The sequence below is a fragment of the Chelonia mydas genome, unplaced genomic scaffold, assembly GCF_015237465.2.
Source record: "Chelonia mydas isolate rCheMyd1 unplaced genomic scaffold, rCheMyd1.pri.v2 scaffold_61_arrow_ctg1, whole genome shotgun sequence".
NCBI classification, from domain to species: domain Eukaryota; kingdom Metazoa; phylum Chordata; order Testudines; family Cheloniidae; genus Chelonia; species Chelonia mydas.
In genome coordinates, this window is record NW_025111272.1 from 167,325 (window position 1) to 182,277 (window position 14,953).

Consider the following 14,953-nt stretch of genomic DNA (forward strand, 5'->3'; position numbering starts at 1 on the left):
TTTTATATTTACAATAAGTTTCATTTCTTGCAATGTTTTAAAAATGTGTACAGCTCCCTGCGCCCCACGGCTCCGCCCCCCGCGCCCCACGGCTCCGCCCCCCACGGTCCGCGCTGGCGGGGGTGGGCGGCGGAGACACGAACCGTACAGTCCCTGCAAAACAAACAAAAAAAGGTCCCTTTGTCGTGTCTCTTGTCTCCCTCGATCCTGGTTCGGGGGCGGGGGGGGGTGTCCAAAGTCTCGGGGTCTCTTGCTGGCGGGGGGGGGAGGGGGCCGACTGGGGGGTCCCCCCAAAATAGCTCCCCCTCCCTGGAGTCTCAGGAATAAAAATAGACACTCTCTGAATCCTGGTGGGGAGGCCCTGGCGAGGGGCGGAGGGGTTGGCGTTCCTGGCGGCCATCTTGGTTGTAGGCCGAGGAGGACGGCCATCTTGGCAGTAGGCCGGGGAAGGGGTTGCCGTGGTAGCCATCTTGACGGTAGGCCGGGCAAAGGGCTGGGGCAGTGGCCATCATGGCGACCGGCCAGGAAAAGGGCCCCCCCGGCGGCCATGTTGAACGTGAGAATGACAAGAGCCCACCGGCGGCCATCTTTGATGGGAAACCAAGGACGGCCCGCGGGGGTCTGGATTGGCTTTTGAGGGGGCCGCGGGGCCCACGGCAGGCCAGAAACGCGCCGCTGGCAGCCAGGTTGGCTGTTCACTCAGGAAGGGTCCCCTCCCCACCGGCAGCCATCTTGGAGTTAGGAAAAGGAAGTCCCTCATCGGCGGCCATCTTGGAATTCAGAACACTGCCCGGCCTCGGCCATCTTGGGTTTGAGAAACAGGGCCCCCATCTCTGATTGCAGCGTACAAGCGGCCCGTCTTGGATTGCACCGCCCAGGCAGCCATCTTGGATTTTGGCACACTGGTGGCCATCTTGGATTTCAGACCAGGGGCAGCCATCTTGGAATTCAACACCCTGGCAGCCCTCTGGGGTTCGACCCCCTTGGTGGTCATCTTGGATTTCACTGCCTGGGCAACCATCTTGGATTTCACCACCCTGGCGACCCTCTGCGGTTTGGGCCCCATTGGTGGCCATCTTGGATTTCACCACGCTGGCGACCCTCTGGAGTTTGGGCTCCATTGGTGGCCATCTTGGATTTCACCGCCCTGGCGACCCTCTGGGGTTTGGGCCCCATTGGTGGCCATCTTGGATTTCACCACCCGGGCAGCCATCTTGGATTTCACCACCCTGGCGACCCTCTGGGGTTTGGGCCCCATTGGTGGCCATCTTGGATTTCACCGCCTGGGCAGCCATCTTGGATTTCACCACCCTGGCGATCCTCTGGGGTTTGGGCCCCATTGGTGGCCATCTTGGATTTCACCGCCCGGGCAGCCATCTTGGATTTCCAAACCGAACGAGTGCCATGTCCGGACAAAGACAGGACCGCTGGGCGTGCAAGAGCGGAACCGGGGGGGGGCAGTAAGTGTCATTTGGCACCAGCATAAGGCCATGGCCGGGGGGGGGTCGCTCGGGAGCGTGCCGTCGGGATGCCGGAAAAGCAGCTGAATTCAGCTCCGGGGTAGCTGGCACCAGGCCCGGCCAACCCCCTCCAGAAAAAAACAACCCCCACCTCTGCTGAAAACAGACCCCCCCCCCCCCGGCCACCCTAAAAGTTGCTGAGTTTGGCACAAGTTTCACAAACTAGATTGAACAATCGAAATCCCCGCTGGAGAGGTATTAACCCCCCCCCCCCGCCCGCCCCCCCCAGCCAACGGGAAGCAAAGAGAGACAGGCGGGGGAGGCGAACACCATTGTGCTCCTTAGACGGAGGCGTTCGCCCCCCTCCCGGCCCCCGTCTGCTCTCGGGCTGTCTCCGGTCGGCGCCAGGGCGGAGAGGGATGGGAAGGGGCGCTGGGAGGCGGGCGTCGGGGGTCCCCGGGTACCGCGCCTCCATCTCGCAGCCCAGCATGGGAGGTGGAGAGAGGGGGAGACCTGGAGATGGGAAAGAAAGAAAGACGTGTATGCGGGGGGGGGGGTGTACCTAGAGAGAGATGGTAATGCCCAGATATTCATGGGGAGGGCTGGCTGGCTAGATAGATAGAGGAATGGGTGGATGGATAGAGAGAAGGGGTGGATGGGGATAGATAGATGGATGGATGGATGGATGGATGGATAGAGGGGGTGGATGGAGAAAGATAGATAGATGGGGTGGATGGGGATGGGGGGGTGGAGATAGATAGATGGTGTGACGAAGTGGGGCTGTTCTTAATGTTCTCTCTGAATGCTGTAGGGGTGCCTCAGTTTCCCCTAGGCATTTCTTAAGTCTCGAGGTGGTGGGATAAGGGGGGTGTGTGATTGTTGCCGAGCCCTGGGGGGCCAGTGTGATGGTGTCTGCACAGAGAATGGCCGACGCCCTGTCTCCTGAGGGCCTGGGCCCCTCCCCTGCAAGCTGCCAGCTGAAGGGGTTGGCGAACAAAGAGATCCGGTGGCCTCCTGGCCCGGGAAAGAGACAAAGGCCAGAGGGGGGGCGGGAGAGTTTCAGTTTGGAGCCGGCTGGGGAAATGGAGGGAGGGCCAGATGGGGCTCTGGCCTCCCTGCCCCCCAAGACAGACCCGGCTGAGGGGTCCCGTTCTCTGCACCTACAAGCTCTGTGTCAGACCATGTTCCTGTCGTCTAATAAACCTTCTGTGTTACTGGCTGGCTGAGAGTCCCGTCTGACTGCGGAGTTGGGGGGCAGGACCCCTCTGGCTGCCCCAGGACCCCACCCGGGCGGACTCGCTGCGGGAAGCGCATGGAGGGGTAGGGGAGGCTGGTTGCTCCAAGGTCAGACCCAGGAAGGTGGAAGCTGGGGAAGCTTCTTGCCCTGGGGACAGGCTGCTCCCAGAGAGGAGGCTCCCCAGAGTCCTGCCTGGCTTCGTAGGGAGCAGTTCTAGAGCATGGCCTGGGGACCCCATGACCCATAGATAGAGAGAGGGGGTGTATGGGGATAGATAGCGACAGAGAGAGAGAGAGGTAGGTAGATTGATAGGGTGCATGGGGACGATAGATAGAGGGGGTGTATAGGGATGGACAGATAGATAGATAGAGGGGGTGTATGGATGGATAGATAGCTAGATAGAGGGGGTGTATAGGGATGGACAGATAGATAGATAGATAGATAGAGGGGGTGTATAGGGATGGACAGATAGATAGAACAGAAGAATGTAAGAACGTCCCTACTGGCTCAGACCAAAGGTCCATCCAGCCCAGCGTCCTGTCTGCTGACAGTGGCCAATGCCAGGTGCCCCAGAGGGAATGAACAGAACAGGGAATCATCAAGTGATCCATCCCGTTGACCATTCCCAGCTGCTGGCAAGCAGAGGCTAGGGACACCATCCCTGCCCATCCTGGCTGATAGCCATTGATGGACCTGTCCTCCAGGAACTTATCTAGTTCTTTTTTGAACGCTGTTATACTCTTGGCCTTCACAACATCCCCTGGCGAGGAGTTCCCCAGGTTGACTGTGCGTTTGTGGGAAGAAATACTTCCTTTTATTTGTTTTAAACCTGCTGTCTATTCGTTTCATTGGGTGACCCCCTAGTTCTTGTGTTATGAGAAGGAGTAAATAAAACATCCTTCTTTAGTTTCTCTACACCAGTCATGATTTTAGAGACCTCCGCAATGGCCTTATTGTCCTTGATTGCTCCTTTAGCACCTCGATCATCCAGGGGCCCCACTTGTTGTTTAGCAGCTTCCTGCTTCTGATGTACTGAAAAATTTTTTTTGCTATTACTTTTTGAGTCTTTGGCTAGCTGTCCCTCCAATTCTTTTTTGGCTTTCCTAATGGTATTTACACACTTCATTTGCCAGTGTTTATGCTCCTTTCTGAAGTGAGCTGTAGCTCACGAAAGCTTGTGCTCAAATAAATTGGTTAGTCTCTAAGGTGCCACAAGTCCTCCTGTTCTTTTCTCACTAGGATTTAACTTCCACTTTTTAAAGGATGCCTCTCTGCCTCTCACTGCTTCTTCTCCTGGTTTAGCCAGGTGGCTCTTTTTTGGTTCTCTTACTCATTTTTTTTAGTTTGGGGTGTACATTTAAGTTGAGCCTCTATTATGGTGATAGATAAATAGATAGATAGAGGGGGTGGATGGGGAGGGAGGTAGAGCGAGAGAGAGAGACAGAGAGATGTACCGGGACAGACGGACAGACAGTTGATATGTACGGGGACGGACAGACAGACCGGTAGATATGTACCGGGACGGACGGACAGACCGGTAGATATGTACCGGGACGGACGGACGGACACACAGGTAGATATGTACGGGGATGGACGGACACACAGGTAGATATGTACGGGGATTCGTGGATAGACAGGTAGATATGTACCAGGACGGACAGACAGACAGGTAGATATGTACAGGGATGCATGGATAGACAGGTAGATATGTACGGGGACAGACAGACAGACAGGTGGCTATGTACCGGGATGGATGAACAGACAGGTGGCTATGTACCGGGATGGATGAACAGACAGGTAGATATGTACAGGTACGGACGGACAGACCAGTAGATATGTATGGGGACGGACAGACAGACCGGTAGATATGTACGGGGATGCATGGATAGACAGGTAGATATGTACAGGGACGGACAGACAGACAGGTAGATATGTACGGGGATGCGTGGATAGACAGGTAGATATGTACCGGGACGGACGGACAGGTAGATATGTACGGGGACAGACGGACAGACAGGTAGATATGTACGGGGACGGATGGACAGGTAGAGAGATATGTGCGTACAATGCCAACAGATGGCTCGAAAGAGCTGACGGGGGTCTAGCTCAGGGCTCCAACACAGGTTAACCTTTCCTGGATCCGTGGGGGGTCTTATACCCACCTTCACCCCCAAACACAGCTCCCCTCTCCCCCTGCCAACTGCCCCCCAGCAACTGCCCTCCCTCGGAGACACCCCTCTATGGGGGTAGCTGGCGATTCACAGCCCCCTTTCCCCTCCCGCAGGAGATACAAATATCCCCCAGGCTGTTTGGCACTTTTTCATTTGTTCGTTCCCTCGTTTCTGGGGCTGGGGCAGGGGCAGAGGTGGGGGGAAGCTGGGGATTTGGCACCGACAGTCAGCGAGCGGGAACGAGAGAAGGGGAAAACGAGCCAGCGGAGGAAGAGAGAGAGGCCTGGGAGGAAGAACAGAAGGAAAAAGCATGTAGCGGAGGAGTGGAGAGGAGACTCTTGGCTGGCTGGAAAGAGGGAAGGAAAAAGTGGCCGGCGGAGATAGAGATGGGGAGAGGGGTTAAGGGAATAGATCAATTCCATTCCATCTGCTTTTTCCCTCCTTTCGTTCTTTTTTCTCATTCCCTTCTTTTTTGTGTCACCGTTTTTTTTTATCGGGATTGGAACATGCAACGCGCCTGGTTTTTTGTTGTTTTTTTAAAACAATTTTCCCATTCCACCCCTCCCCCCCCCCCACAAAAAATGTCTCTTAGTTGTTAAAAAAAAAATTACGACCCCCCCCTCCCCCCTGCATTCCTGACCCTCCCCAACCCCGAAAAAAACTGAATCTCGAGTGGTCGTTACATTCAAAGTTTGGCTTGGAAAAAAATCGAGTCGAATTCCCTCCCCACGAAAAAAACCAATTTCCAGGTGTAACTTTCCCCCGTTTCTGGCCTCTGTGGGGCAGGTGGTTTCCTCTCCAATACTGGTGGGTGGGTGGATGCGGGAGGCGCTGGCTTCTCGGTCATGAGTGAAGAACTGTTGGCTTCTCTCAAACGTCCTAGACTACCAATGCCACACCAGGAAAGATGCTGGTTCCTTCGCCTTACGCCCCAAAGGACTGAAGAACGGTTGGGTTCCATTCAACACCACCCTGGGTAGAGTTTTGAGCGTCTCCATAATCCAGCCGAGACGAACCATGGGCAGTCGGCCTCTCTCCAAAGCCGTCTGGTGCAGATACGACATTGGGAAAACCGTTGAGCGTCTCCATAATCCAGCTGAGACGAACCATGGGCAGTCGGCCTCTCTCCAACGCCGTCTGGTGCAGATACGACATTGGGAAAACCGTTGAGTGTCTCCATAATCCAGCCGAGACGAACCATGGGCAGTCGGCCTCTCTCTAAAGCCGTCTGGTGCAGATACGACATTGGGAAAACCGTTGAGCGTCTCCATAATCAAGCCGATAGGAAGCATGGGCAGTCGGCCTCTCTCTAAAGCCGTCTGGTGCAGATACGATGTTGGGAAAATCGTTGAGCCTCTCCATAATCCAGCCGAGATGAACCATGGGCAGTTGGCCTCTCTCCAAAGCCGTCCGGTGCAGATACGACGTTGGGAAAACCGTTGAGCGTCTCCATAATCGAGCCGAGAGGAACCATGGGCAGTTGGCCTCTCTCCAAAACCGTCTGGTGCAGATACGACGTTGGGAAAATCGTTGAGCATCTCCATACTCCAGCCGAGACGAACCATGGGCAGTCGGCCTCTCTCCAAAGCTGTCCGGTGCAGATACGACGTTGGGAAAATCATTGAGCATCTCCATAATGCAGCCGAGACAAACCACGGGCAGTCTGTCTCTCTCCAACGCCGTCCGGTGCAGATACGACGTTGGGAAAATGGTTGAGCGTCTCCATCCTCCAGCCGAGATGAGCGAAAAAGGGGTCGGTGGCTCTCCAACACTGTACAGTTCCTGTGCTACCTTGGGAAGGACGTTCCCACCACCCGTCCACGAGGAGTGAGGGATGGTCGGTTTCCCTCCGATACCTTTCAGCGCTGTTACAATGTTGGGAAGGGTGTTGGGTGCGTCTCCACCATCCGCCCAAGATGAGTGAAAGATGGTCGCTTTCCACTCCAACACCTTCCCTTGCTGATACTGCGTTGGAAAGGACATTGGGGGTCTCTGCCATCCATCCAAGAAGAACCAAGGACGGACGGCACCTCTCCAACACCCTCCCGTGCTGTTGCCAGATGAGGAAGGGTGTTGGCACCCCCATGATCCATTCAAGATGAATTAATAACAGTCGGTTTTTCTCCAGTGCCGAGACCGTGTCGGGAAGGACGCTGGACGTCTCTATCCTCCGTCGAAGAGGAGCAAAGGATCGGGTGGTTCTTTCCAACACTCCCCGATGCTCCTACCCTGTTCCTGAAGGGCATCGGGCCTCTCTGCCGTCCACCCAAGGTGAACGAAGGATGGACGGTCCCTCTCCAATGCCCCCTTGCCCCCCAGTGCTGACACCCCATTGGGAAGGGTGCCGGGCACCTCCGCGGATGAGCAAAGTACGGTCGGTTTCCCTCGAGTGCCAAGACCCCACCGTCCGTCCGAAAGGAACCAGTCGCTTCTCATCGTGTGTGGGAGACCTCCTCCTTCGAGCTTGGCCCGCAGACCCCCTTCCCTAATTATTGTATAAAAGAACCCCCCCACCCCAAAATCCCCGACTGCGCGGCACACAAAAGATGCCACGTCTCCCTTTCTTTCCCCCCCACCCCTCCCGCCCCCCGCGGTCAGGGGTCGGCGGCTGGGCAGAGAGGAAAGGCCCTGTCCCTTGGCCGCAATTTCCCCGTGGCTGGGGTGGGAGAGGGAACTATACCCGGGTGGTGGAGTGAGGGTGGGGCAGGGTGTTGTTGTGCCCGGTGGGGAAGGTGTTGAAAGGGTGCAGGGCCTGCATGCCCGTAATGGTACTGGGGATCATGGTAATGGTGTTGGGCGTCATGAGGGGCACGTCGTCCGGCGCCCGGCGCAGAGCCAGGGTGTAGTCCGGAGGGCAGGCCGGGCGCAGGATCTCGTGGGGTCTCAGCGCCTCCAGGTCGTGAGCGTCGTGCTCCGAGTGTTTGATCTGCAGGGACATGAGCTCCTCCTCCTGGCCTCCGTGCACCAGGTCGTTGGCCGCGTTGCGTTGGGGGCTGGGGCGCCGGCCCCCCAGCACGCCCGCCCGCAGCTCGTGCCGCTTGTCCCGCTTGTAGTAGAGGGCGGCGAAGGCCAGGATGTTGAGGAAGAGCAAGGAGGCCCCCACGGCCACGGTGACGCTCAGCTCGGTGGAGTAGTCCCGCGAGTCCCCCGGGAAAGGGGCGTAGCGCCGGCGGTCGTCCGCCTCGTCCTCGTCCGGCGGCAGGGTGGGGAAGGGCCGGCGGGTGGTGCTGGGCCCCGCCCGGGAGCCGGGGGGCCAGCGGGTGCCGTAGGGCGGGACGCGGGTGGTGGTGGAGGTGTAGACGGGGTCGTGGAGGTGGTGGAGGTGGGGCACCAGCTCCAGCCAGAAAGCCACCTTGTTGGCCCGGTAGTTGTCCCGCACCCGGGGCTTGAGGCCGATGTGGAGGTACTGCTTGTCCTTGGTGTTGAACTTGGTCCACACCACCTCCTCGAAGCGGTTCGGCTTGGTGTGGATGAATTTGGTGTCCTGCGGCACCGGCTGGTTGGGGTCCCTGCAAGGAAGGGAGATGGAGTTATGGGGTGCGGGGGGAATCTGGCCCAGAGGCAACGGCGGGAGGGGGAGTGTTTCTAGAGGGCATCAGGTCTTCAAGATGGATACGGGTGCAACACATTCCTCACTGCTATCTGCCCCACATCCATCCATTACCCCCATCCATCCATCCATCCCTCCCTCCCCACCCACCCATCCCCCCATCCATCCATCCATGCATCCTCTCATCCATCCACTCCATGCATCCTTCCATCCATCCCCTCATCCACCCATCCATCCCTCCGCATCCATCCAGTCCACCCACCCGTCCATCCATCCCCTCACCCACCCGTCCATCCATCTCCCCACCCCCATCCAGCCCCCCGCCCTCCCTCCCCATCCCTCCCTCCGCATCCATCCACTCCACGCATCCGTCCGTCCATCCCTCCCTCCCTCCCCATCCATCCGTCCATCTCCCCATCCCCATCCAGCCCCCCGCCCTCCCTCCCATCCATCCCCACATCCCTCATCTATCCCCACAACCAGCCCCAGCCGTCCTTTCCCCGCACACCCCTGCCTCCCTCCTTCCCATTTATCCATCTGTCCCCATCCCTCCCGACCATTTGCTTACATCCCACCCGGCTTCTCCCCTGTGCCCTATCCCAAGACTACCGGCCCCATGGCCCCTCCTTCTCTTCCCTCCCTGCTTGCCCCCCATGCCCCGCTCACCCCGTCTTGGCGAAGTTGGTCCAGTAGGTCATGACCACGGCGCTCAGCATGATGTCGTTCTTGGAGAAGTTGCAGGGGAAGAGGTCGGTGGCGCCGATCATGGGCACCCCGAAGACGTAGGGGATTTCGTCCCCGTGGGCGGCGTCGGCCCACTCGGGCCGGGTGTCGGTCTGGCAGTGGTGGTAGAAGGTGTAGAAGTACACGGGGGACTGGTATTCGGCGTGGAGCTTGGCCGTGGCCACGGCCGGCGCCACCCACTGGTGGTCGGTGAAGAGCGCCAGCAGGGTCTTCCGCCGCATCTCCCCGTTGTCCCGGTCGGCCCAGTCCGTGTACATGAACTTGATGGTCTCCCGCAGGATGTCTTTCCCCTCGGGGTAGCCGTAGAGGTTGTCCACGAAGTTGGAGATGGTGAAGTCGAAGTAGCTGGCCGAAATCCCGTCTTCGTTCTCCATCGAGTCCTCCACGAATTTCAGCCCCTCGCCCTGGTTCACCCCGATCAGGATGTCGTAGTTGAGAAATTCCCCCTGCTGCATGAGGATCTCCGGGTCGTCCGGCACCACGTCCCCGTCCACCACCGGCCCGAAGGCGATGTGGTAACGGGCCGGCTGGATGTCCTGGTCGACCAGCTCCCGGTACGGCTTTCGGCGCAGGCAATCCACCGTCTCGCTGGTGTCCAGGTGGTCACAGCCCACCTTGGAGGCCAGCATGCGGGTGTATTTCAGGGGCTGGTAGTTGACGGACCAACTGGAGATGGCCGTGCCGCTCTGAGCTATGGCCTTTTGAAAGAGACCTGCCGGGGAGGGGGAGAGGGTCAGAGAGAGCAAGAGGGGGAGATACGTGTGCTGTGGGGATCGGAGGGTGCATGGATGGGGGCCTGTATCTGGGGATAGATAGACAGATAGAAGGTGTGGATGGGGACAGATAGATAGATAGATAGATAGATAGAAAGTGTGGATGGGGACAGATAGATATAGATGGGTGGATGGGGATAGATAGATCGATAGGGGGTGTCTGGGGATGGATAGATAGAGAGATAGATAGAGGGGGTGTCTGGGGATGGATAGATAGAGAGATAGATAGAGGGGGTGTCTGGGGATGGATAGAGAGACAGATAGATGGATGGTTGGAGGGGGTGTCTGGGGATGGATAGAGAGAGAGACAGATGGATGGTTGGAGGGGGTGTCTGGGGATGGACAGAGAGATGGATGGATGGTTGGAGGGGGTGTCTGGGGATGGATAGATGGATGGATGGTTGGAGGGGGTGTCTGGGGATGGACAGAGAGATGGATGGATGGTTGGAGGGGGTGTCTGGGGATGGATAGATGGATGGATGGTTGGAGGGGGTGTCTGGGGATGGATAGAGAGATAGATGGATGGATGGATGGAGGGGGTGTCTGGGGATGGATAGAGAGATAGATGGATGGATGGTTGGAGGGGGTGTCTGGGGATGGATAGATGGATGGATGGGTGGTTGGAGGGGGTGTCTGGGGATGGATAGATAGATAGATATAGATGTGTGGATGGGGATGGATGGATGGATGGAGGGGGTGTCTGGGGATGGATGGATGGATGGAGGGGGTGTCTGGGGATGGATAGAGAGATAGATGGATGGATGGTTGGAGGGGGTGTCTGGGGATGGATAGATGGATGGATGGATGGTTGGAGGGGGTGTCTGGGGATGGATAGAGAGATAGATGGATGGATGGATGGAGGGGGTGTCTGGGGATGGATAGAGAGATAGATGGATGGATGGATGGAGGGGGTGTCTGGGGATGGATAGAGAGATAGATGGATGGATGGATGGAGGGGGTGTCTGGGGATGGATAGATGGATGGATGGAGGGGGTGTCTGGGGATCGATGGATAGATAGATATATAGATAGATAGATATAGATGTGGAACTGGCTGGCTCATGGGGGCGGGGAATGCGGCTCGGGGGCGGGGGGGGCAGCTGGTACCTTCCGAGTGGTGGGACAGGATGAGGAGGTTGACGCAGGAGGCTCCGGCGCCGGACCCGAAGATGGTGATGCGTTCGGGGTCCCCCCCAAAGTGCCCGATGTTCTCGTTGAGCCACCGCAGGGCCTGGATCTGGTCCAAAAGCCCGTAGTTCCCCTTGGCCGACTGGTCCCCGGTGCTCAGGAATCCTGAGGGGGTGGGGTTGGACACGGAGACCGGGGTTAGGAGCCGCTCCCCTGGGTCACCAGCCGCCCCGTCCCAGAGGTGGGCGCATCTCGGCGCCGGGCGAGGGGTCCCCGAGTCACCAGCCACCCCGCCCCAGAGGAAAGGTGCCATTTGATTTCAACCGATTTCCGGGCACTTTGCCCGTCGTCGTTGCCCCCCCCCCCGTCCCCAATTAATGTCAACCCAAAACAGAAAAAGAAAAAAAGTGGATGAAAAATTAATTCTCTCGCTCCCCGCAACCCCGAGGCCCCTCGTTAGTGCTAACGAGGCCTCGCCAGTCATTCTCATCAGCTCTGGGTTCCCCCCCCGCCCCGCCCCCTTTCACTGTAATTAAATATTCATTCCAGCCGCCGAGCTGTAAATTTTACACACTGGGCTCGGACATCGGCGGTGTGGGGGGGGAGACGAGACAAGGACATGTCCCCCCCCCACACACACACTGGGGGGGGGCAATTCGAGGCTTCCTCTGTAGTTACCCCACCCCTGCTCCGCCGGCAGGATCCCGGTTGGGGGTGGGGTTGACACATGGGGTCAGGGGGCTGGGATCCCGGGGAGGGGGAGGGGCAGCTGGGGGGGCCCCTTACCCAGCACCCCCAGACGGTAGTTCATGGTGACGACGATGACGTTGCCGTAGGCGGCCAGGACGCTGGCATCGAACATATTCCCCGTCCCCTCCATGTAGGAGCCACCGTGCAGGAACAGCATCACCGGCTTCTTCCCGCTGTCCCGGATATCTGGGGGGGACGGGGACGGAGAGAAATGGGGGGCAGAGAGAGAGTGGGGGGGGGCAGAGAGAAATGGGGGGCAGAGAGAGATCAGGGGGAGCAGAGATCGGGGGGCAGAGAGAGAGATCGGGGGGCAGAGATTTGAGCAAAGAGAGATTGCGGGGAGCAGAGAGAGATCGGAGGGCACAGATTGGTGGCAGAGAGCAATCGGGGGGCAGAGCAAGATCGGGGGGCAGAGAGAGAGATCGGGGGGCAGAGAGAGGCAGTGTCACTCGAGGTGACTCCTGCCCCCCTGCCCGTGAGTCTGCCGATCCCCCCTCCACGCCTGTCCCTGGGGACCCCCCGGTGACGCCCCTTTCCCCAGGCCGGGGTGGAGGGGAGTCTGGAGGGATGGGGGGGTGTCTCTGGACAGGGGGGATTGGCTGCTTTGGGGCCTGGGTAGGGGTCAAATAGTCCTGCCCCCCCTTAAAAGACCCTAATAGGACCCCATTGCACCCCCCAGAGACCCCCTCTGCCCCCATCCCCCTATTAAACCCCCTCACCCCATTTCAGACCCCCGACCCCTTCCCCAGGATCCCTCTCATTCTCTAACCCCCTCATGCTCTCTGACCCCCGTCCTTTCCCCTGCAGCCCCATGGGGGGGTCTCTGCCCCCCAACCTGCGTCTCCTGCCCCAGCACCCCCGCCCACCCCTTCTGAACCCCTCCCCCCACAGATATGGAGCTGGGGGGTCCTGAATGGGGTGGTGCTGTGGGAACGAGCCCCCCCCCGTAAGGTCCTGCTCCCCGCCTGTTATTGCTCCATCTCCCCAGTAGGGGGTAGCACTTTGCCCCCTGGGGGTGGGTCAGGGGGTCACGGGTCTGAGTGGCCAATGAGGTCAGAGGTTCCTGTGGGGGGTGGGGGTGAGAGGTCAATGGGGGTCAGAGGTTCCCAGCGGGTCATAGGTCAGAGAGGTCAATGGGGGGAGTCACAGATTCCTAGAGGTCAGAGGTCAATGTGGGTTAGGGGGTCAGAGAAATCCAATGGGTCAAAAGTTCATGGGGGGGACAAAGATCCCCGGGGGGCAGAGGTCAGAAAGGTTAATGGGGTCAGAGATTACAAATCATTGAGGATGGAGGGTCACTGGGGGTCAGAGGTCAAAGACTGGTGAGGTTCAGAGGTCACAGAGGCCAATGGGGGTCAGAGGTCAGACCAGTCAATGTGGCAAAGGTCAGTGGGGGTCAAAGGTCCCTGGGAGGTCAGAGGCCAGAAATGCTGGCGGGGTCATGGGTCAGAGAGGTCAGTGGGGGTCAGAGGTCAGAGCAGTCAAATGCGACAAGGATTCCGGGGCGGGGGTCAGAGGTCAATGGAGGTCAGGGGCATCACTGGATTGGGGGTCAGAGGTCAGAGGTTTCTGGAGGCCAGGTGATCATGGGGTCAGGGGTCCCTGCTGGGGTCAAGAAAGGTCAAAGTTCAACAAGATGCCCATGGTTTCCATGGAGGTCACAAGCGGGGGTGAAAGGTCAAAGGTCGGGGATCCTGGCAGCCAGGACTCCCCCAGGTCAGAGGCCACCCCCCCGTTCTACCCCGTTGCCATGGAAACATAAAAAATTCTCTCCCCCCCCCTCCCAAAATTTTGGTTTCCTTTTCTAGGTCACATCCCGTCTCCATGGCAACTGGGGGCCTAATTAATTCTGTGCCAACGGAGAGCGTTAATTAGACGCAAGGAGGCCTTAATTAGCGCCTGCCGGGCCGCCCCTCCCCCCACCCTGTTTAAGATGGAGGAGAGGATGACGGGAACCCCTCGCACACTCGTGGAGCCTGTCGCACGTGCACCCGAGCCGTCACACGCGCACCAGCCTTCTCGCACGTGTACAGAGCCTCCTTGCACCTTCGCCACACCGAGAGATGCTTGCATGCTCCCAGACCCTTTGCACACTCAGAGCCGCTCACACACTCGCTGCGTCCCTCGCACACACCCCCAGCTCCTGCCTAAGAGCCTTGCACACTTGTCCGTCCCCTTGCACATATACAGAGAGCCCCGTGCACACACAGAGCCCAACTTAACACACACCCTCAGACCCTGGCTTAAAACACAGAGACAGGGCCCGGCTTAACACACACAGACACACACATGCCAATTTAACACACACAAACACACAGACCCCAGTTTAACACACAGAGACACACACATGCCAGCTTAACACAGACACACACACAGAGTCTGGCTTTACACACACACACACACACACACACACACACACACACAGAGTCTGGCTTTACACACACACACAGAGCCCAGCTTAACACACACACACAGTCTGGCTTCACTCACACACACACACACGTACCCAGTCACCAATGGAGGCATCCAAAACACCCCCCCACTTGCACACCCACCCTGCAAGCACGCACCTTCCCACATCCTTACACACTTGCTGACGCCCCATTTATGTCCACCCACATTGGCTGTGCAGAGACATTCACATGCCCGGACACACCCACCACCCCCTTCCACCCGCGGACACGCTTATCCTGGGACAAACACACACACTGCCCCTTCCACACCCCTTTGCACACGCACGGGACGAGCTGTCTTGATGTTACAGCCACACATCTCTGGAGACAGCCGGCCACACTCACCCTCACCTAGCACACTCACCTTGCACCCTCACCTCGCACACTCACCTGCCTTTCCAGCCCCCCACACCAACCCCATCCCCTGACCACCCCCGAAACTTTCCCCCAAATTCCCCACCAACCTCCCTAAACCTTCCCCCCAAGTAACCCCGATCCTGGCTAAGCCTCCCTCCCCCAAAACATACACACCCCATGGTGGCTGGGGATGGAAATGACAGAGCAATCAGGGTGGAGGTTGGGGGGCGGGTGGCGATGGGGGGGCAGCCCCCCAGTCTCCCCTGGTCTGTATCCCATGTCCCTTGTTTGCCCCAGAGCCCCCTAATCTCGGGTGTCTGGGAGCAGGCCA

The 14,953-nt window shown here is 58.5% G+C and overlaps 2 protein-coding genes across 2 annotated transcripts in view; both read right to left on the minus strand.

Moving 5' to 3' along the window:
• Positions 1-5,498: 5,498 nt before the first annotated feature.
• On the minus strand, positions 5,499-6,851 carry LOC122463986. Its single transcript, XM_043537627.1, has 2 exons — positions 6,172-6,851; positions 5,499-6,080 (listed from the first exon to the last, which is right to left on the minus strand). The coding sequence occupies exons 1-2, from the start codon at positions 6,849-6,851 to the stop codon at positions 5,753-5,755; spliced, it is 1,008 nt and encodes a 335-aa protein (XP_043393562.1). The 3' UTR covers positions 5,499-5,752.
• Positions 6,575-14,953, minus strand: part of NLGN2 (neuroligin 2) — a gene marked incomplete at its 5' end in the record, with an annotated part of 8,977 nt that continues 598 nt past the window's right edge. Inside the window, 4 exon segments of the mRNA XM_037888797.2 lie at positions 6,575-8,377; positions 9,085-9,874; positions 11,042-11,227; positions 11,849-11,998. Of these exon segments, the coding sequence (XP_037744725.1) occupies positions 7,543-8,377; positions 9,085-9,874; positions 11,042-11,227; positions 11,849-11,998 (1,961 nt within the window).